General features: G+C 40.3%; 2 protein-coding genes across 2 annotated transcripts in view; both read right to left on the bottom strand.

The window, feature by feature from the left end:
• Window positions 1-17127, bottom strand: part of LOC123511808 (vigilin-like) — a 29836-nt gene extending 12709 nt beyond the window's left edge. Inside the window, 10 exon segments of the mRNA XM_045267837.1 lie at window positions 137-282; window positions 1371-1501; window positions 2043-2226; window positions 3127-3342; window positions 4579-4758; window positions 5289-5534; window positions 6348-6461; window positions 7715-7893; window positions 16912-16977; window positions 17077-17127. Of these exon segments, the coding sequence (XP_045123772.1) occupies window positions 137-282; window positions 1371-1501; window positions 2043-2226; window positions 3127-3342; window positions 4579-4758; window positions 5289-5534; window positions 6348-6461; window positions 7715-7867 (1370 nt within the window). The 5' untranslated portion in view covers window positions 7868-7893; window positions 16912-16977; window positions 17077-17127.
• Window positions 17128-18539: 1412 nt separating this feature from the next.
• Window positions 18540-21327, bottom strand: LOC123511809 (integumentary mucin C.1-like). Its single transcript, XM_045267838.1, has 4 exons — window positions 21296-21327; window positions 20583-20672; window positions 20326-20372; window positions 18540-19538 (listed from the first exon to the last, which is right to left on the bottom strand). The coding sequence occupies exons 2-4, from the start codon at window positions 20634-20636 to the stop codon at window positions 18728-18730; spliced, it is 912 nt and encodes a 303-aa protein (XP_045123773.1). The 5' UTR covers window positions 20637-20672; window positions 21296-21327; the 3' UTR covers window positions 18540-18727.
• Window positions 21328-21530: the final 203 nt, after the last annotated feature.

The following is a 21530-nucleotide window of genomic DNA, read 5'->3' as shown; positions in this document are numbered from 1 at the left end:
TGCATAAAATCACTAAATTGTAAGTAGAATGAATCATGGTACTGGAGGGGTCAAATACATGCAACCCCATCTCTTTAAACCATCCCTGACAAACCTACAGTGCTCTTGATCATCCCCACAGCTCACCAATACTTACTTAGGGTCCACAGAGATCTCATCAAAGCACAGTTTACTCTTCATCTCAGAAATCATGTTCTCGAGCTTCTCTGCTGCGATCTCCACTTCCTCCGGCGGACCCTCCAGTTTGATTCCACCCTGCTTGTCAGTGAATTCCACATGCACCTGGTGGAGGAGAGGTGATGTAAAGAGGTGATGAGGGAAAGTGATGAGGATAGATGGAGAGGTGATGAGAAGAGAGGTGATGTGGAAAATTGGAGAAAAGAAGTGATGAGGGAAAGTGAAGAAGAGAGGTGATAAGGGAAGATGGAGAGGTGATAAGTGAGGGTGATGAGAAGAGGTGGAGAAAAAAGATGATGAGGAAAGATGATGAGAAGAGGTGGAGAGGAGAATTGATAAGAAGAGATGATGTGGAGAAGTGAAGAGAAGTGATGAGGGAAGGTGATAAGAACAGGTGGGGAAGAGAAGGGGAGATGAGAAGAGAAGGAGATGAAGAGAGGTAGAGAGGAGGAGAGGTGATGAGTCAAAGTGGAGAGGAGAGGTGGAGATGAGGGGAGGTAGAGAAGGAGATACAGAGACATACAGTAAACATTTATCTGATGAATATTTCAGGTTTGCCTTTACTCTCAAACCATTTTTCTAACCACTCAAAAAAGTTCTACAATTGAATCACCTGCCTTCTTACATAACACTCACCAAAACATCACTAACCCATTTCTTTCTAACCCTCCAAGTATCTCAACATTATAATCCCTCTTCTATATCAACACAATTACACAACCAAAGCACATTCCATTATCTCAATGCTTAAACCTTTTCTAACACTTTAAATATATTCCCTCCCTTTTTTCTTATCAATACTTCCAGTAACCTCATATTAAACCTTTGCAAACACTTTATATACATTCCCTCACTTCTCTCTAATAAAAAAATTGCACTAACATTATCTTAAACTCTTGAAAACACTTCAAGTACATTCCCTCGCTTCCACCTTATCAAAACTTCCAATAATGTCATCTAAAACCCTTCAAAATACTTCCCTCTTATCAATACTTTCAATAATTTTACCTTACACTCTTCAAAACACTTCCATCTTATCAATACTTCTGATAATTTCATTTTAAACTCCTCCAACACATACATTTCATCACCTCCATCTCTCCCAACACACCAGTGCAATTCTTACAAGCTCTCACCACACTACTGATCACCACCACCACCACCACCACCACCACCACCACCACCACACTCACCTTAGGTAGGTCTTGAGTTATCTGACGAATGTTGGCTCCCTTGCGTCCAATGATAAACTTGTGAAGCCAGGTTGGGGCTTCCACATCCTGTTGCACCACACTGTTGGCCTTAGCGTACACCATTGTAAGTGCTGGGAGTGAAGAGGCAGGAAAATTACTCAGAACATACAGGTAAAAGCCAATTTGGGGAGTGGTGGTGAGAATATGTACTTTTAGAGCTATACAATCAAGGAATTTTTTCTTTCTTGCTCTCTTTATTTCCTCTTGTGAAAGAATAGGGAAATGTGGAGAAATTTTTTGACAGTTTGATGGAAGTAAGACATTCATAGTTACCAAAGAGAAACAGTTATAGCAACCATATATTTACAAATCTCTTTCTTTTATTACTATTTTAGGACTTTTTAGTAAGCTAATTTTTTAGACACTTATTTGTTAACTTTGGCTAAAACCTCTTACTACGGAAAACAACTAAAAACAAAAATAAAACTATTCTCTATACCAGGCTGGTAATTCCACACACACACACACACACAGTCCCTAAAGGAGAAAAACAATCTTGCAGACCACCATACTAGACCAGAGGAGCTTTGGCATACCACAGCTACCCACAAACATCCATCTATAAAATAAACAGATAAATAAATAGCTAACTAACTACAACTGGTCACTCACCCTGGCCCAGCTTGTCCTGTGGCCCCCTGAGAGTGATGGTCTCGGTGGTGGTCTCTGAGGGCGGCATCTCCACAGACACTCCTGTATCGTGAAGGATCTCCGCAATGTTGGAGCGGCGAGGGCCAATCACGTACTTGTGCTGGGACTTGCGTACCTCCACTGAGACCGTCTGGCACTTGCGATCCTGTTGGGAATAAAGGCAGTGATGGTACAGCCTGTGTGTGTGTGTGCGTGTGTGTGTGTGTGCGTGTGTGTGCATGTGTGTGTGCGTGTGTGTTTCACTGTTTGATCTGTTGCAGTCTCTGACGAGACAACCATACGTTACCCTACGGAACAAGCTCAGAGCTCATTATTTCCAATCTTCGGATAGGCCTGAGACCAGGCACACAACACACACCGGGACAACAAGGTCACAACTCCTCGATTTACATCCCGTACCTACTCACTGCTAAGTGAACAGGGGCTACACGTGAAAGGAGACACACCCAAATATCTCCACCCAGCCGGGGAATCAAACCCCGGTCCTCTGGCTTGTGAAGCCAGCGCTCTAACCACTGAGCTACCGGGGTGTGTGTGTGTGTGTGTGTGTGTGTGTGTGTGTGTGTGTGTGATGGTGCTGCCTGTCTCTCTACTGTGTCCTCATTAATTACCCAGTTATTTCCTTTTATCTAATTCTTTTTAATTAGCTCTTCCTGTTTCATTTTTCCCACAGTTCCTTCAAAGGCTCATTAACAGGATACATGCATCTCGTCACTAAATCTTCATTCAATTTTTCAGTTCTTTCTAAATCTCTTGAGCAGTATGATACAAATTTGTATAACAAGTAAGCTAGTTTCAACAAATCAGTTCAACTCTCTGCACAAGAAAACATTTATACAATATTCTATTTTTCTCCATAACACACACACACATAGCAGTAAGATACAAACTTCTAACAAACCAACACCAATATAAACAAAAAAATATTGAAACTTTTTGTCTCTCTCTCACTCTCTCTGCAACAGTCCAAATTTTTCAACTAACCACCAAAACATTTAAACATCCTGTCTTCCTCACTCTTACACACACACACACACACACGTACCATTTCCTTATGTCTCTTTGTGATGATCTCCTTGCACTTCATCACTCCGTCCTTCTCTCCGGCAATGGTGATCTCGTTCTTCATGACACTGAGAGGAGGAACGTTGATGCGAACTCCATGCTCCGCCATCATGCTCTGGATGCTTTCGTTGTTGGCGCCACAGATGAACGGATGGAAGTGCTTGGGGATCTCCAGTTTCTCATAGGCTTGCTTGCTCTGTTTGGAACAGAGAGAAGTGTTAACCCCTTCATTACTCAAACACATTTTTTTTTCACCTGGAGATTTGTGTACGATTTGACCATTTCATTGACATTAGGAGGTTAGAAGATCAATGGCCACAATCCTCACTATTTCAATCCCCCACATACATTTCCGAAGCTGTATAAAATCACCTAATAGTAAACAGAATGAACATGGAAATGCATCATAGTACTCAAGGGGTTAAGGATTGGTTGTTACGACTAGGTGAAAACTGTGCGGAGAGAGAGAGAGAGAGAGAGAGAGAGAGAGACTGGAATTGCTAAAGTAGTTTTGGGAGGAAGGCTTGTACTTGGCTGGAATTGCAAAAAGAGTGTGGGGAGGAAGTATTGTATTGAGTTGAAGGACTGAAGCTGCAAAGATAACATGTTGAGAAGAAGGTAAAGTTGACATGCTAAAAGGGAAATAAAATAAAAGATTGCTGTTTAAAGCTCTAATTACTAACATGTTAATTTGTACCAGTAACCATATGTGATTTTAAAAGGCTAAGATGAAAGTATATATGTTAAAATGTTCCAATTAATCACTTCTTTATTTGCTACCTGTTGCCTTTATAAATTGTATATTAAATTTACGACCACAAAAACTTCCTTCCCCCTCTATATCCATGTATAACTCCCTCTTCTATCCTAGTAACCCATACTCCTTCATTCTCTTCCTCCATCTCCTCCTCTCTTCAATTCTCCTCTGACTTGATCCTTTCTGCTTACTCCTTCCATCCTAATGCCTTATACTCCCTTGTTCTCTTCCTCCATCTCTTCACTTTTCAATCCTTTAATATCCTTTCCATCTACATTCTTTCATTTTCATCCTCCATTTCTTTCACTTTTCAATCCTCTTTTATTATTCTTTCCACCTATACTCCCTCATTCTCTTCACTTTTCAATCCTTTAATATCCTCTCCACCTACACTCCATCATTTTCATCCTCCATCCCATTCACTTTTCAATTCTCCTCTAATTTCATCCTTTCTACCTACTTCACACATCCTAATGATCTACACTCCCTCATTCTCTCCATCTCCACTTTTAAATCCTCCTTTAATTTCATCCTTTCTACTTACACTCCCTTACTTTCTCTCTCCATCTCCTTCACTTTACACTCCTTCTCTTATGATCCTTTCCACCTGCCTATACTCTTCAATAACTACTCTCTCTCTCTCTCTCTCTCTCTCTGTGTCTCTCCTTCTCTCACCTGTTCATCAGAGGTCTGCTGGATTTCGTGCAGGGCCTTGTCAATAGCATCGCGGGTTCCCATCACCACAATGTCCTCAGAGCCATCCTTCGGGCTTGGCACCTGGATCTTGGTGGCCGTGTTCTGCTCCAGCTCCTGAAGACGCTTGCCCTTCTTGCCCAGGATGAAGCGGTGGTGGTCCTACGCAGGGATGTAGGAAAGAGAAGGAATATTGTAAGTGGTGATGATTGATGGAAAGGTGGGGAAATTATGAGTGATGTCTATTGATAGGTAAAATGGGGAGGGGTGGTGATCCAGTGCAGGGAAACAGGAAAGAGAAGGATTTGTAAGTGATGCTTATATTGGAAAATGGGGAAAAAATTGTAAGTGGTTTATTGATGGGGGAAAATGAGAAGGGAAATAATTTGCATATGTTTATTGGTCAGCAAAATTAAGTGGAGTGATCTTGAAGGGAAAAAAGAATGTATGTGGTGTTTATTGAAGTTTATTATTTTGTATATATAATTATTACTGAAGAAAGGGAAGAATAAGCATGTGATATAATAACAGTCAAAAAGATGATAAAGGAAAGACAACAAATAGAAGTAAAAAAAAAAAAAAAAAAAAAAAAAGATGATAGAGGAAAGCTGCAATAAATAGAGGTAAAAGAGATGAAGGAAAGACACAACAAATAGGAGCCATGGAGGTTTAAGTCAGCCAGCAAACCTCACCTTGGGGATCTTGACAGTGACTCGGGCCTGCATCTGGAACCTCTCCAGGACGAGGCGGCGAGCGCGAGCCACAGCGTCGTTCTTTCCGGTGACGAGGAAGGTCAGCGACTGGTCCTTGGCAGAGGAGATCTCAATGTGGGCTCCAGTGTGCCTGTTGATCTCGGCACAAATGCGGGACGATGCTGACTCCCCGAACTGATTGTTGCCGTCGATCTTTGCCCTCTCCTCATACGGCACGCGGAACACCTGCACACACACACAGAAAAAGTGACAATGGAGAAATGAATGAACAATAAAAGAGAAATAAAAGAAACCTACAAATTTAATGTACACTTGACCCTCGAAACAACGGACAAATGCATGCACGACCCTGTCCGTAGATTGCAAAAGTCCGTTCTTTGCAAAAGTACGTAAAAAACTGTATAAAATGTACGTAAAATACTGTGTAATCATTAAGAAATCATTCAAGCAGTATTACAAAGCATTAAGTACAACAAATAACCTGAAATAGATGACATGAGCATGGTCAGTTTAATAAATATTACAAATGCATAAAAAAGCCGTGGTAAGCACTGGACAATGTTCGCTGTTGGTTGAAAACGCACAGACTGAAGATAAAACATGGCGGCCAACAGCTGATGACGCGACCGACCCGCCACCTACCGGACAATAATTTACCGGGAATGGACAATCGCGCGCATTTTAATATTCGTCCATACATTAAACCGGACCCCAGAATTTGTCCGTAGTTTCCGAAATCTGTTGATGGGAGGTCCACTGTTTCAAGGGTCGAGTGTATATCCAATCCATACCAATGCAAATACACATGAATACAAAAACACTACTAAATTAAGACAAGGAGGTAATGAGAGAGGGAAAAACTGTAAATAAACTAGTACAATGCGTGCGTGCCACACACACACACACACACACACACACACACACACACGGATACAAAACATACTAAATTGAGACAAGGAGGCAATGAAATAAGAATGAAATGTCAACAAACTAGTAATGTACACACACACACACACACACACACACACACAGACTTACTTGGGTAATCACCGAGGACGGAATCCGCATTTCACTGAGTTGGTTCCAGTTGTCTCTTGGGGCATCAACCGTGGGAGGTGCGGCCATCTCAGCATTGGGGAGTGCTGGAAAGAGCTGAGGAGGCACAAGAGGTGGTGAGGTGATGTGGTGGTGTGGTGAGTAGGATAGAAGAGCACAACAAAGCAGGGAATGTAAAAAAAGGTGATAGTGGTGTGGCAAGCAGGATAGAGGTAGACACCAAAGCAAGGGCAAGTAGAGTGATAGAATGAGGAGGACATGAACAGAAGGCAGGAAGGAAACAATGAGGGAAACAGAGCTAAAGTAGTGGAAACGAGTAATTGAATGAGGAAAATGTGAATGAATAATGTAAGGCAGGAAGGAAATGCCAGGAGAGAGAGAGAGAGAGAGAGAGAGAGAGAGAGAGAGAGAGAGAGAGAGAGAGAGAGAGAGAGAGAGAGAGAGAGAGAGAGAGAGAGAGAGAGAGAGAGAGAAAAGGAAGGAAGGGCAGAAAGAGAGATAGGGATGCAAAGAACATAGCAAGGAAAGTAAAAAGGAATGACAATGAAAAATAAAAGAATAACGGAAGGCAAGAAGGAAAGGAGAGAAGGAAGAGAGGAATGATAAAATGAGGAAGGCAGGAAGGAAACAGGACAATGAAGAAGAAATGCATGATAGAATGAGGAAAAATTCATGCATAATGGAAAGGAAGGAAGAGACATGCAGGGAAGAAGAAGAAGGGAGAAGGAAGGAAGCAAAGGAGGGGAAGAAAAATAAGAGAATGATATGGGAAAGGATGAAATTATAAAAGTAATAACAAAACGAGAACAATATAAGTTAGAAACAGTAACAACTAAGTAAAAAGAAAGGAAAGAAGGAAGAACAGAAAAAATGAAACAAGAAAAAAACCTTCACGCTACATAAATACCACAGAAATAAAAGGAAACCAGCAACATTCAGGAAAATAAATGAAAAATTAGAGGAAGGAAAAACATCAAGAAACATGATAAAAGAAAAAAGGACAAAGGTCAGAAGGCAATGACTAAACACAATAAAGTTTATAAGATTACATGGAAAGACATTGTAAATATAGAGAAACACATGAATACAACTGTGAGAGAGAGAGAGAGAGAGAGAGAGAGAGAGAGAGAGAGAGAGAGAGAGAGAGAGAGAGAGAGAGAGAGAGAGAGAGAGAGAGAGAGAGAGAGAGAGAGAGAGAGAGAGAGAGAGAGAGAGAGAGAGATGCAGTAAATGAGGATATATAAACAATTTTGAACTTTGCTGCACATAATAAAAAGATAAATAAATGAGAAATTCAAATAAACACATGGCATTACAATAGAGTTCTGGTCCAGTGGTGCCACACTCACCTCGTCATAGCTGAGTGGTTCGTAGGCCTGGTCAGCTTTGGGGGAAGTTGGGGGTTCTGCGGGGATGTGGGGGGAGCCGAGGTCAACCTCCTGGGGGGCGGGGGTGGCCTCGGGGGACTCCATCACTGTCTGCTGCATAGAGGTCGGGTCCATGATCTCGCCGAGTCGTTACAGTAACACTGCAGGGGAGGAGCAGGAGGTGGTGAGGTGGTGAACAGTGATGGTGGTGGTCAACAACACAGCATTGCACTTCACTAATGTCTTTTAAAATTTCCAAAACATGAAAAAATTGTGTATGAAATCTCCAAAAATAAAAAACCTATCCTATGAACTCTCTCAAGAAATGTCTTATGAAATTTCCAAACCAAAAAATCTTAAAAAACAAACAATATAAATTTCCAGAACAGATGAAATGAAGTAAATTTGATTTGCCAAAAAAATACACAACAGACATTCAGATAACGAGAAACACAAGAAAACACCTAAAAAACAATATCAAAAGAGAAAGATGCATTCATGGTTGCTGGAAAAGTAGCATGGCCAGGAAAATAATTAGAAAAAAAGAAAAACATTGATAGAAAGTAAAAGAACATTGAAAGAAAGTAAAAGTCCTTATGGAAATTAAAAATAAAATTAAATAATGAAAGAAATGCAGTCATGGTTGCCAGAGTAACCACCCACTATGACACTCCAATTAGTCTCCTGGATACAGAACACTGATGGGAGTACTGTATGGAGAGAGACTGAGGCAAAAAGGCATTAATGGTAGGTGCAGGTGTTGGCTGGTGAGTCAATCAGGGAAGGCAGGTGTTAGGTAAAGGTGTGACTATAATAATGTGTTTCACCAGCCCAGCACAGTCTGTAAGGAACCAGTTGCTAACTCGTCTACTCCCTTCACCTCTCATTAGATATTTGTGTCAGAGTTAGATCATTTACGTGTTTCTCTTTTATTTATATCTTGATTTGCTGATGAAAAGTTATACACTCTTTTTTTCCTTCAATGTCTTTTATTTTATGTGCGTGCAATAACTTATGAGAATTTAGTATCAAAGCATCATGTACAAGTTAGCTAGAGAGACCTGTCTGTTAGGAGTAAGTGATTTGGGTTTTGGTGCTGCAAAATCAGTCAGATGGCACTCTCTCTTTGGAAACTTAAAATGTACAGTTGAACACATAAAATTCAATAACAAAAAATATTTAAACATTTATCTCTTTTCCTACTCAGTACACAATATCTTACCTACCACACTACACATTCAACAGTACAAAACATAAATAGCAATGCATACTCATTACTTCTCTCTGGCTAAGTAAGCTAAGTACACTCGTCTATCCTATTCTGAAGCCAAACACATGCAGCTTTCCACACCACTCCATTATCAACACTCGCTCAATATACATTTTGCCAACACAGCCGCCTCAGAGTAACAGCTCCCCACCACCAATAAGTTACACAGGAGACAAAAAAATTAAGTCCACATTTTATACTCTAGAGAATCAAATACTAGTAGTAGTTATAAAAATAAAACGATACAACAACATACATTCGTACTTTAAAACTGAACTAAATAAACAAACAAGCAACAAATTGTGTGTGTCAAGCGATCTCTAAACAAAATAAACATTATAAACCAGATGATAAACGCACACTTACTCGCCAACAACACACTTTAAAACACTCCAAAAATGCTGATAAAGGTTACGGATTCCACCTCAAGGCTACATAGGGCACCAGTGGCCTTGATAGTAACACACACACACATAAGTGTATACACACATCATAAGCATCACCATCAGCATGAAGACATAAGACCGCCAACACTATCTTGTATCACTGATACAGAAGCTGGCCAGGAGACATGAGGCCACTAGAGGACTGTTTATCTTATCTTAACCCCACACACACACACACACACACACACACAGACATAAATGGAGATAGTACAAGAAGTTACCAGGAGAAAGTTTAGTGAAGTTTTAAAGGGAAATAGAAATAAGAACAATAAAGTTACCAAGCAAAAGTTTAGGAAGCTTTTGAAGGGAACAGTAAGAATAAATGTAAGATCACAGAGTAACCTAAGACAGTACAATAAGTTACTATAAGTAACAGCAATAAGACTAATGAATCATGGAATAGCAAACATGAAAGCAAAGGTATGAGAAAGGCAGACCAAAGATTAAGTTACCAAGGGATGATTTTAGTGAAGTTTAAAGAGAATAGAAGTAATAATAGATGTAAGAGCTCAGAGAGATTTGTATTAAAAGACAGGGGAAAGAAAGAAATACATGAAGACAGCCATATAAAATAAAAGAAAGGAAGAATATTGTAAGAAACTGAACTAAAGGACAGTTTGTAAGTAATATATTAGTGGTAAGGGAGATTAATAAAGGTAAATATAAATGCAGTAATAAAGGAAACTGGCAACTGAAAAATGAAATATGGAAAAAAAAAAACAGCAATAAAATACTAAAACAAAAGAGGCAAACATTAATAAAACTAAAAAAGAGAAATGAGTCAAGTAATACAAAACTCACACTAAGAATCAAACCAACAAAAGAAACAAAAAAATAAAAGCAAAACAGTGGTGAAGAAAAGCAAAAGGACTCGATAAAAAGGCTCAACAGGATATCAGGCAGCATTAAAGTGACACAACAAAGGCTCAGTGTTTCATCTCCACATCCATCACTAAGAAACACTGATCAGGCCATTACTTAGTCATTGATGCTCCTTCCTGCAATATTGATGGTGATATGTGACTGGTCTGATTGTTTTTCTTTTAACAAATAGAGACAGAGGTAGGTAGATAGACAAACAAACAGACACAGACAGAGACAGACAGACACAGACAGACAGACAGATAGATAGATAAATAGATGGTTGGTTGGATGGACAGATAGATATTGACCACAAAGCCTCCTGAATACGTAAGATAATATGAATAATAGTAAATGCTTCAATTATATGCGTGAATTAAACTAGACCAAGTGTGTGGTGCAAGAAAATCACTTGGAAATAAAAAAAAAAAAAAAAACAGGGCCTTTAACTCCTTTTCCAAATAGAATGCAGACATAAAATGGAGGAGCTTTCTATTTTGCTATCTTGTCTTGTGTATGATATTTAACCATCTAGTAAGGAGGTCAGTGTATGTTGCTGTTTTATCTTCCTTTGTGTTCCCTTTAGAGTCATCTATCTGAACCGTACCGCCATCCACTTGTCTTTCTACGCATCTATATATCTATTTGTTTTTTTCTTCCTATCTTATGAACCTCAGTGTACATTGCTATTTTGTCTTTCCCTGTGTTCCTTTGAGAGTCATCCATCTCAATTGTACCGTCATCTGAAGCATCATCCACTTGTCTTTCTATACATCTATACACTTTTTTGGGCTTTTCTTCCTATTTCATGGAGCTCAGTGTACGTTACTCTTTTGTCTCCTGTGTTCCTTTTTTGAGAGATCCATCAGAACTGTACCATCACCTAAAATATCATCCAACTTATCTTTCTATGCATCTATATATTTCTTTGGTCTTTACTTCCTATCTCATGGAACTCAGTGTACATTGCTCTTTTATCTTCCTTTGTATTCTTTTTAGCATCACCCATCTCAACTATAATGCCATCTGAAATACCATCCATTTGTCTTTCTATGCATTTATACATTCCTCTGGTCTTTTCTTCTTATCTCATGTTTACACTTTCCAGCATCCTCTTCCCTCTGTGTTCCTCATTGCTCATCCTCTCTCCTCTACACATTGCTAAACCACTACAGTTTTGCTTCTTTGTTGCTGAACTAACATACATACACACAGTCCCTCTATTTTGTCCAACTCCAATCATTTCTATAACTAAAAGGAAAAAAAAAAAAGAAATGAGAGATCTTTTGGTTTGTCTGGCTGTTCACTTCTAATTCCAGAAAAAAAAAGTTGTTCTCACCTCTAATTAAAAAAAAAAAAAAAAAAATGAGAAAAGAAAATTACATTGTCTGACTGTTCTTGTCTCTATGATTCTAACTAAAAAATAAGAAACAAGAGGTTTTAATATGTCTGACTGTTACTGTCTCTACAACTAACTAAATATAGGAAATACAACCTTTGCTTCAATGCCCCGGCCTTTTGAATAGTTAAAGAGATTAGTAATAAGCAACATGACCTTATCTCCTCCACACCAATCAATAAAGTCACATTCACCAGTCTTCTCCTCATTCTTACAACCAAAGTAGAAAAAATGGATAATCTTTTCTCTTCCTTTGCCTCACTCTAAACTTAGCTCAGGAAATGAACTCAGAAGTCACACATCAATAATAAAGCAACCCACTCTAACTCTGGAAGCAGGAGTGACTTGCTAAAACCCTCATCAAGATTTTACAACTCCCTAAATAGTACGCCATGAAGGTTTTTCAGAAGAAAGGATAAACTGGTTTCATAGTAGGCTTGAGAAAGGGCACATTAATTCCACAGTAAGCTTGATAATGCTATATTATTACAACTTTCTAAATATCATGTCACAAAGGTTTTTAAACCCTTCCGTACTGGGACACATTTACCTTAAGATTTGTGTACAATTAGACCATTTTATTGACATTAGAAAGGGTCTATGGAGGTCAGATTAATGGCCAGAGTTTTCACCATTTTAATCCCCACATGAGTTTCTGAAGCTGTATAAAATCACCAAATAGCAAGCAGAATCAATATGAAAATGTATCATGGCACTGAAGAAGTTAAAAAGAAAGAACACATTGGTTTCATAGCAGTCTCTTATATTATCACCACTCTTTCAACAGTATGCAGTGAAGGTTTCTAAGGGGAAGGCTCAGTTACATACATACTCCTGTTATTACCACTCTCTAAACAGTATGTGATGAAAGTTTCTAAAAGGGAAGGCTATGTTAGTTCTATCTTAGCCCTTTCAGTACCAGGATGCATTTCCATATTCATTCTGCTTACTATTTGGTGATTTTCTACAACTTCAGAAACTTGTGTAAAGACTGAAATAGTGAAGAGTCTAGCCATTAATCTTCTGACCTCCATAAACCCTTCCCAATGTCAATAAAATCATCTAATTATATCCAAACTCAGGGTAGAAATGCATCCCAGTACTGAAGGAGTTAACATTCCTCTCTCAGTGACTTATACAGTGGGAAAGTTAAGACACAGAGCTTCAGTTTGCCAGTGATAGAGATGAAGGGAGAGTCAAAACCTGTACCATATAACCTGTGATTGAAAGGTCAGATGAAGGAATAGAAGAGTCTTACTATAAACCTGATCAGAATTCTGGACAGTGATATGAAGAGTTGGATGAAAGGAAGAAAAAAGGGCTTTACTATATACTTGTGGTCATATATATGTGTGTTTCTAACCTGTACTGAATCTATTACGATGATGCTCAGAGACAAATGGTTCTCTCAACACTTCCCTTGCTATGAGGTTGTCTAAAGAACAGTCCGCCACCAATATCAACCTACCTATGCCAGTGTGTGTGTGTGTGTGTGTGTGTGTGTGTTAATGGTGCATATATTATCACAATACTCAGTGATACATATTCTACTAATTCCTCTTATCTATTGTTCTTAATCCTTTCAATACTGGGCCACATTTTTACCTTGAGATTTGTGTACGATTAGACCATTCTATTGACATTAGGAAGGGTTTATGGAAGTAAGAAAATTAATGGCCCCAGTCTTCACTATTTTAATCTCCTACATAAGTTTTTGAAGCTGTATAAAATCACCAAATAGTAAGCAGAAGGAATATGGAAACACGTCAAGGTACTCAAGGCATTAAAGGCTGCAACACATCCCCCTTTGTTATGAGGTTGGGTTATGGACAGTCTGGCACCGTTATCTACCTATCTATGCCTGTGTGTGTATCGAGGGGGGCAGACGAGCCATCCAAGGGCAACCTGCTTTATCAGATGCTGTGTTGGCAGTCTGAGGGGTGTTGGTGGGTTTAAGTGTGTTCCAGTCTGTGTTATCTGACGTGGCAGTGGTGGGAAAGGAGAGGGAGAGGGAGAGGGAGCAGAGATATAAACACAGGATTACCACAATAGAGCAAAAACTAGTAGCTATAAAAAAATAATAAAAAATGCACAACAATTGGGCAATGTTTTTTAACAACAAAGATATGAGAGAGAGAGAGAGAGAGAGAGAGAGAGAGAGAGAGAGAGAGAGAGAGAGAGAGAGAGAGAGAGAGAGAGAGATAATAGGGCTTCATAAGTGAGAAAGGGGGGATAAAATGATAGTCACAAGAGGGGAAAAGGTAGAAAGGGAGACCAGGAAGGAAGAGGAGGGGGAGGGAGGGAGGGAGGGAGGGAGGGAGGAGGAGGAGAGAGGAAAGAGGAAGTGAGGGGAGGAGGAGAGAGGAGGGAGTTAAGCTGAAGGAAAACAGATCATGGGGACTGAGATGGTAGAGACTTAAAAGGGGGAAGAGAGAGAGAGAGAGAGAGAGAGAGAGAGAGAGAGAGAGAGAGAGAGAGAGAGAGAGAGAGAGAGAGAGAGAGAGAGAGAGACTACTATCATACAATAATTTAAAACATGCATACTTAGTTCTTTAAACATACCTCATCTTAATTCTTAACCCCCTTCAATACTGGGACACATTTTTACCTTGAGATTTGTGTACGAACAGACTATTCTATTGACATTAGAAGGATCTATGGAGGTCAGAAGCTTAATGGCTACAGTCTTCACTATTCTAATCCCCCACACAAGTTACTAAAGTTGTATAAAATCACTAAAAAAATAAGCAGAATAAAAATGGAAACATGTCATGGTACTGAAGGGGTTAATAGTAGAAATATGCAACAACTTCCACCTCTCAAAAAAAATGTGTGTTCTATAACTGTACACTTCACTGTTTTCCATTATCTATTGTTCTTAACCCCTTCAGTACCATGACACATCTCCATATTCATTCTGCATATTATTACTTCAGAAACTCATGTGAGTGATTAAAATGTGAAGACCCCAGCCATCAATCTTCTGAACTTCAAAGACCTTTCCTAATGTCAATAAGATGGTCTAATCGTACACAAATCTAAAGGTAAAAATGTGTCCCAGTATTGAAGGGATTGATGGCTGTAATATATAACCTGATACTTTATCTTCCTTTCTGTATGTTCCTTTGCATGGTTTCTCATTTGCTGGCTAAGAATGTAAGAAGTTGTGTTATATTACTCACATGAATGGTTATTTCTTTCTCTTCTGCAATATTTTCAAGCAATGTAGTTGTCATTTATCAATTAATATTACGAGAATGCATCCAAGTTATACAAGATCTTTGGGTCATTGGCAGTTCATCTATATTCTATAATGTGCTCAAATTCAAACTGAAGTGACATTACACTGAAGTACTAAATCATCTCACCACAATATAATTTACCATTTTACATTATTTGTCAGTTAATCTCCATTTCTTTAACATTATAGATAGGGTTACATATGGAAACTTTGTGTGGCCCTTCTGGTCTTTCTAGTTTTGTCAGTTAAGGAGCATTTTCTTTATCTCTAGTGTTAGTAAAGAGATTTAGATTAGGTATGTCTGATCTTTTAATTATGTAAGTTAAGTTCAATTTTTTTTGCAGGTAATATTAACAGATACAGAAATGCTGAGTATCTTTCTGATCTTTAGTTATTGTTGTCAGTGAAGTTCTATCTCTTCTTTCAGGTATCATTAACTAAAAGATATGAAGTGCAGAGTGTATGCCTTTCTAATTTTTTACTTTTATCACTTCACTTTCATCTCTACTTGTAAGTAATGTTAGAAGAGAGATACAGAAAAATAGGTGCCCATCTGATAGTTCAGTTTCATCTCTTCTATTTATGGGTAAAATTAGTAGAGAGATTAGAAGTGCTGAGTGTGTGCCTTTCTAATCCCAACACAGACACACTCCACTTGTGCCTGCAGGAGAAGCCACGCAGGTGAGTGAACAGGTAAACAGGTTGAGTAGCTTTCACTATCTAGTCTTAGGAGAAACAAGCAAGAGGGAAATCAGGCACTGACAGAGGGTGATTGCTGCACACACCACTAACACCACTACATCAACTATTTGTGTGTCACCTGCTCCCTGACAGCTGCTAATGTGGGGTGGGGAGTGATGGCATGAGTGTGCTGTGTGGCATGGCTGTGTTGTCCTCAGTGTTCCACCTTTGACAACTAATGACAGCCTGACACTTGTTACTTCACCTCTGCCTCACATGATGTACTAGACCAATACATACAGGGAATAAACAGTCTAAATAACTGCATCACTCATTCATTCCCTTGTTAACTATACCATTCAGAAGTGAATAAATAAAACCAGTCTCTTATGTGATCTTTAAGAAGTCACTGAAACACACACACACACACACACACAAAGGCAATTGACAGATAGGCTTGTGTGTGTGTGTGTGTGTGTGTGTGTAAAAGCACGCCTACAGACCCATCCAGACCACACCACCCCTTCTCCCGGCCCACATCCACATACACACGCACACACACCGGCAGCAGGTCGACCCAGGAACCAGGAAGGAGAATGGGGAGTGGGGAGACGTGGTGAGGTGGCGGACTGGGACAGGTGTGGCCGGCCTGGGGGAGCGGGGGAGGTGGAGGGAGAGGGAGCAGGTGGAGGTGGAGGTGGACTAGACACAGCAGCTTTCACCCATCTCAAAACATATGGCCTCCCACCCACAGCATTCCATTACGCCGCTACGCCCACGCCCACGCCCACGGCACCCCCACCCAACCCCCGCAGAGGAGAGGGAAGGTGAATCGCGTCAAAGCAACAGACGGGCAAATAAACACGGCGTTTCCAGACGTAGAAATCTGGAAAATAGTAGCATTCTTGAGTGACGATGAAACGCCCCTTGCCTGACCTCCTTAGCTGGTGGCGGTGGTGGCAGGGGCGACAGGGCGCAGAAGGGGTGTCAATAGGGTGTGCATAGGGCGTGAGGGCAGGTCTGGGCGGCTGGTTAGGCAAGGGGGAGTGACTGGCAAAGCCGGGTCATATGGGAGAGGTAGTCAGGTAAAGGAGTACAGATTTTAACTCGGTTTCCTGTGAATTACCCTCGAATCTTTGTCTCCCAGCCCTGCAGACACACGTGGCCGGCTGAAATGAGGGCCAAGCAGTGCCCAAAACAGTGCCATCCCTGGGCGACGACGTGGCATCCCCCTCCTCCCTCACACGCCACCTCTCCTCCCTCTCTCCCTGTCACACTTACTGTACTGTCTCCGGGGGGTCCGTCCTACAGGAATCCGCACCGGCAGGGAGGCTCCACTTTGGGGATCTGAAACACCAAGGAAAAGACACAGGGTTTAGGTGGTGAGGGTGAGAGGGAGGGGGTGATATGTGAGAGAGTATAAGGCAACACATCTCTCCCTCTCACCTTCCTGACGCACACTGGAGGGTCGAGGCAGCCAGCAGGAAGGCGCAGACGACACGCCACCTCCACCCTGTTGCCAAGTCTATTCTGGTCCCCCTGGGCATTATAGTACAACATCTCCATTCCTAATGCTATTTATCATTCATGACCTTCACAATAAGTACCGTCAACCCATGTATATATGTATCTACCCACCTACCAGCTCAAATGACTAACAAACCGCTATTTTTAGACCGAATACGCTGATTTTCTTCACTCACCCCATTACCTGTTAATCTCTCGTTCACCTGTGTCTAAATGAGTCTGGTTTCTCTCCACTTCATCCCGAGATAGGTTTGAATAGTACTTCGGTTAAGCAGCATTCAGTTTTATATAATGGAGATGACATCTGGCAGAGAGGCCCCAGTGAACTTCGAGCCACATGGAGAATGAAGGACTATTTTTAAGAGCGATATTTCTCCCCTTCCCTCATATAAGTTTCCTTCCTGATATCTATATGCATAGAGCCCAGACTAGTGTTTTGTAATATCCCGAAAGGACCCAGCAGGCGGCTACGGGTATCTGTCCTTGTCAAACTCCCATAGTGGTACAAGTTTATCCAGTTTCATGTCTCCAAAAACAGGTTTATAAGATGAAGGAACTATTTTTCTTTTCCTCCGAGGAGTTTTTGTATCATTCTGTTGCCTCCCTGATCGTCATGGGGGTTTCGGAATGTATATTTTGGAATTTAATAAGGTCATCAAAACTTTTTTTTTTTCTGTACCTAATAACCTGTTTCGTACGCTGCCTGCTGGTGGAGACGTCACCATCTCCTCGACTTGTTGCCCAAAACACTAAGTAGCCCACATTACTGATCTCTTTTATTAATTTAGCGGCCACAAATAACATAATGATATTCTGCAATGCCAAACGAGTGAATAATAACACAATTCGATTTGTTTTCAGGTTTTCTGTGACCGAGTGTCGTCTTGGAAGGTTTTCTATTACAGAGATTTGAGGAGTAACACTTATTTTCTTCAACAGGAGATAGAATCGAGCTCTAGAACCTTATTACATAATGATACTATTTGTTTGGTCTTTCACTACAACTAGTTTGAAAGAGTACGGAGGCATTTAGAAGGACTTTTAATAATGCATATTCTATCAATAATATGGTCGGAATTTGGGGCGACATACAACAGTGGAAGACTCAAAAATAATGAGGAAGATTTATTTTCCCCAAGACTGACATTCGCAGGTTCCAGTAGACAATGGTATAGAAGAAGAAAGAAAACAATAGGTGATAAATGGATAACAATACCTTTAAATACAAATACAAAAGCACTTAATTTAGGGCATGATAAATAAATAAATATAATACAAAACACTTACATAACAGAATAAGACATAGTTACTAAAGGACAACATTTGTACTGCATCACCTGTACATCTTAACACCAGGTAACAAAACCCTTAGTAAATGTGTGTGTGTGTGTGTGTGTGTGTGTGTGTGTGTGTGTGTGTGTCACCGCCATTATAATACATTAATTCAAAAGGATCTGTTTGTGTGTGTGTCGCTACAGATTCAACCCTACCCATGAACCAACAATATATCATTCTTTAACAACCTCGTGTCCTGGCGTAATAAACTAACCCAAACAAAACTATCACTAAACTAGAACATAAAACACACGGAGAGGTCATCGGTACACGCAGAGCTAATGGGGTCAAACACTTCATCTCCCGCACACCTGTACTCCCTCTTCACCATCATAGTCTCATCAAACAGTGACTTCATGCAGGCGTAATAGAGACGACAGTTGCAATTTTGGTGATAATAGATACCAGCTTCCTTCCCTTCACACGAGGCTGGCTGGCAGGATATGGAAGGCGGCTGTGTAATAATGGTGGTTGCTGTGGTGGCGGTGGTGGGTGTCGGGGTGATGGTAGCCACAGGTAAAGTAGGAATAGGAGTAGAGGTTTGTGTGGTAGGAGAGGGCGAGACTGTATTAGTAGATGTTGGAGTGATGGTAATAAGAACAGTTTTCGTGACGGTGACGGTACGAGTGACAGTGTAAGTGCGTGGCGGTTGAGTGTAGGTAGAAGTGACGATGGTAGTAACAGGGGGCAGCGTCACAACAGAAGTAACAGTGGGAGAGGCAGTGGTGGTAGTAGTGGCAGGCTCAGGAGTAGTAGTGCTAGTAACAGTGCTTGAGTCAGTAGTAGTAGTAGTGGTGCTGGTAACAGAGCTTGAATCAGTAGTGGCGGTGACAGATTCAGTAGTGGTAGCAGTAGTGGTGGCGGTGCTGGAGGCGGTGATGGTGGTAGTAGTGTCGGGGCCTTCTATAAAAGTACCATTGATGTATATCCCAGGGCAGAGGGGAATAGACCCGGGGCCCTGACAGAAGGCGGCCTCCCCAGTGTCAAGTCCCAGGTTCTCTAGCCCGTACCCCGCACACGTATGTTCCACGGAGCAAAATGATCCCCTGCAGAAGAAGTAAAGAAAATGGATTGGCTGATATTCCGAAACACCTCCGCGCCGCACCTTCACTATTTTCAAAGGGATCTAATTGGAGTGACACGGGTTTTTTAAGGATGTTTCTGTAATTCTAGTGACATGTTAACACTTTTTCTGCATCATCAACAGGAAAAATCCTCTTTAGAACTCGGCTAATCGTCTCTGTGGTGAAAAAGGGAAGCGATTCTGAATATGGCGCATAGACTGATTAATTTTTTTTTTTTAGTGATATGACAATTACTCACTCACTCACTCGCTTCATTCACTCACGTAGACATTTACTTGTTTATTCACTCTCGTTCATTTATTCGTTTTACTCTCACTCACTCATCCATTCACGCACTTAAGTTATATTCACTCACTCACGCACTCAGTCATGTAATTCACTCACACACTCACTCACCCACACACTCACGCACTTACTATATTAACACAAACACTCATGTACTACATAGTTATTAATTCACTCATACTCATTCATTCAGTTATCAGTCCACTCACTCACTCACTCACTCTCACTCACTCAATCACTCACTCACTCACTCACTCACCCACGCACTCACTTATTTAGTTATTAATTCACTCACTCACTCACTGACTTATTCACCCAAACACTCATGTATATTCAGTTATTAATTCACTCACTCACACACACATCCCCTCACTCAATCACTCACTCACTTATTTACCCACACACTCACATTAATTCACTCACTAGCACACTCACTCACTCACTCACTCACTCACTCACTCACCCAGAGACCCTGACGCAGCAGCCCACCATCATCATGAAACCAAGAAGCTGAAACAAATAGAACCTTTAAGAAAAACATCGACTTACCACAAAGAATAAGTTATAGAAGTCGCATTTATTTCCAAAAGGAGTGAATTTGAATATCATCGAGTATTACAAACGAAGGTATGAGATTTTAAGTGTTTATATTTTTCTTTCTTTCTTTTCTTTTCTTTTTCAGCAAGACAATGATAATGTGAAGGAATATCTGTTACGTACCTTGTGTCTGCTCATCATGTTAGCGTCTTGACTAAACGGCGGCTGTGTTTGCATCTCTCCTTCAGTCCTCGGTGTTAAAGACAGCAACAGCTACAATTCAGTGTAAGAGAAAGCAACACATAAAAATATACAAGGAAGATATAGGAAACTCACAAATACGACAAAAATTCATAAATGCAAGAAATGGATTAGATATTACTTGATTTTAATTGTAATAGACGAAAAAAAGAAAGAAACAGGTAAAAAGAGAGGCATAAAAGGAAAAGAAATACAATAAAGTCACATTATGTACAAAAAAAATTAGAAACGACTTAAATTAACTAATAAAGAGAAAAACAGGAACAAAAACACGGGGAATAAGAGAAATAATGCAGGAAACTTACATGCACTACAAAAGATTACATTCCTGCAGATTGTTATGTAATTAAGACACTAAATGGATTACAAGCAGTTTTGATGAGTAAGAAACAAGAACAGGAAAGAGAGAGGTAAAGACTGTATGTAATATTTCCACACGTAGTACAAATAGATTACATTCCTGCAGATTGTTATGTAATTATGTAATGGATTATAAACAGTTTTGCTTGAGTAAGAAACAAGAACAGGAAGAAGAGAGGTAAAGACTGTAATATTTCCACACGTAGTACAAATTACATTCCTGCAGTTTTTAGGTAATTAAGACACTAAGTGAATTATAATCAACTTAACTTTACCCCTTTTATCCTTCCTTCTCGAGAGTGATGGTCAGAGTGAGGTCCAGCCGTTACTTGTCTGTCTTATATACCCACCCGCTGGCACAGGCACACACACTGACACCCTCACACATGGACGCTAATAAACAAAACATAACGGGGATTTTAAACACACCTTACCCGCCACTTCTCTTCACTCGCCTCTCATCCATAGTCTTATTCTATTAACCGTACATGAGCGTTATTTTTAATCAGT

This window comes from Portunus trituberculatus, chromosome 32 (genome assembly GCF_017591435.1).
Source record: "Portunus trituberculatus isolate SZX2019 chromosome 32, ASM1759143v1, whole genome shotgun sequence".
Classification (NCBI taxonomy): Eukaryota; Metazoa; Arthropoda; class Malacostraca; order Decapoda; family Portunidae; genus Portunus; species Portunus trituberculatus.
Note: the sequence above shows the minus strand (reverse complement) of the source record. Positions and strands in the feature narration are given on the sequence as shown.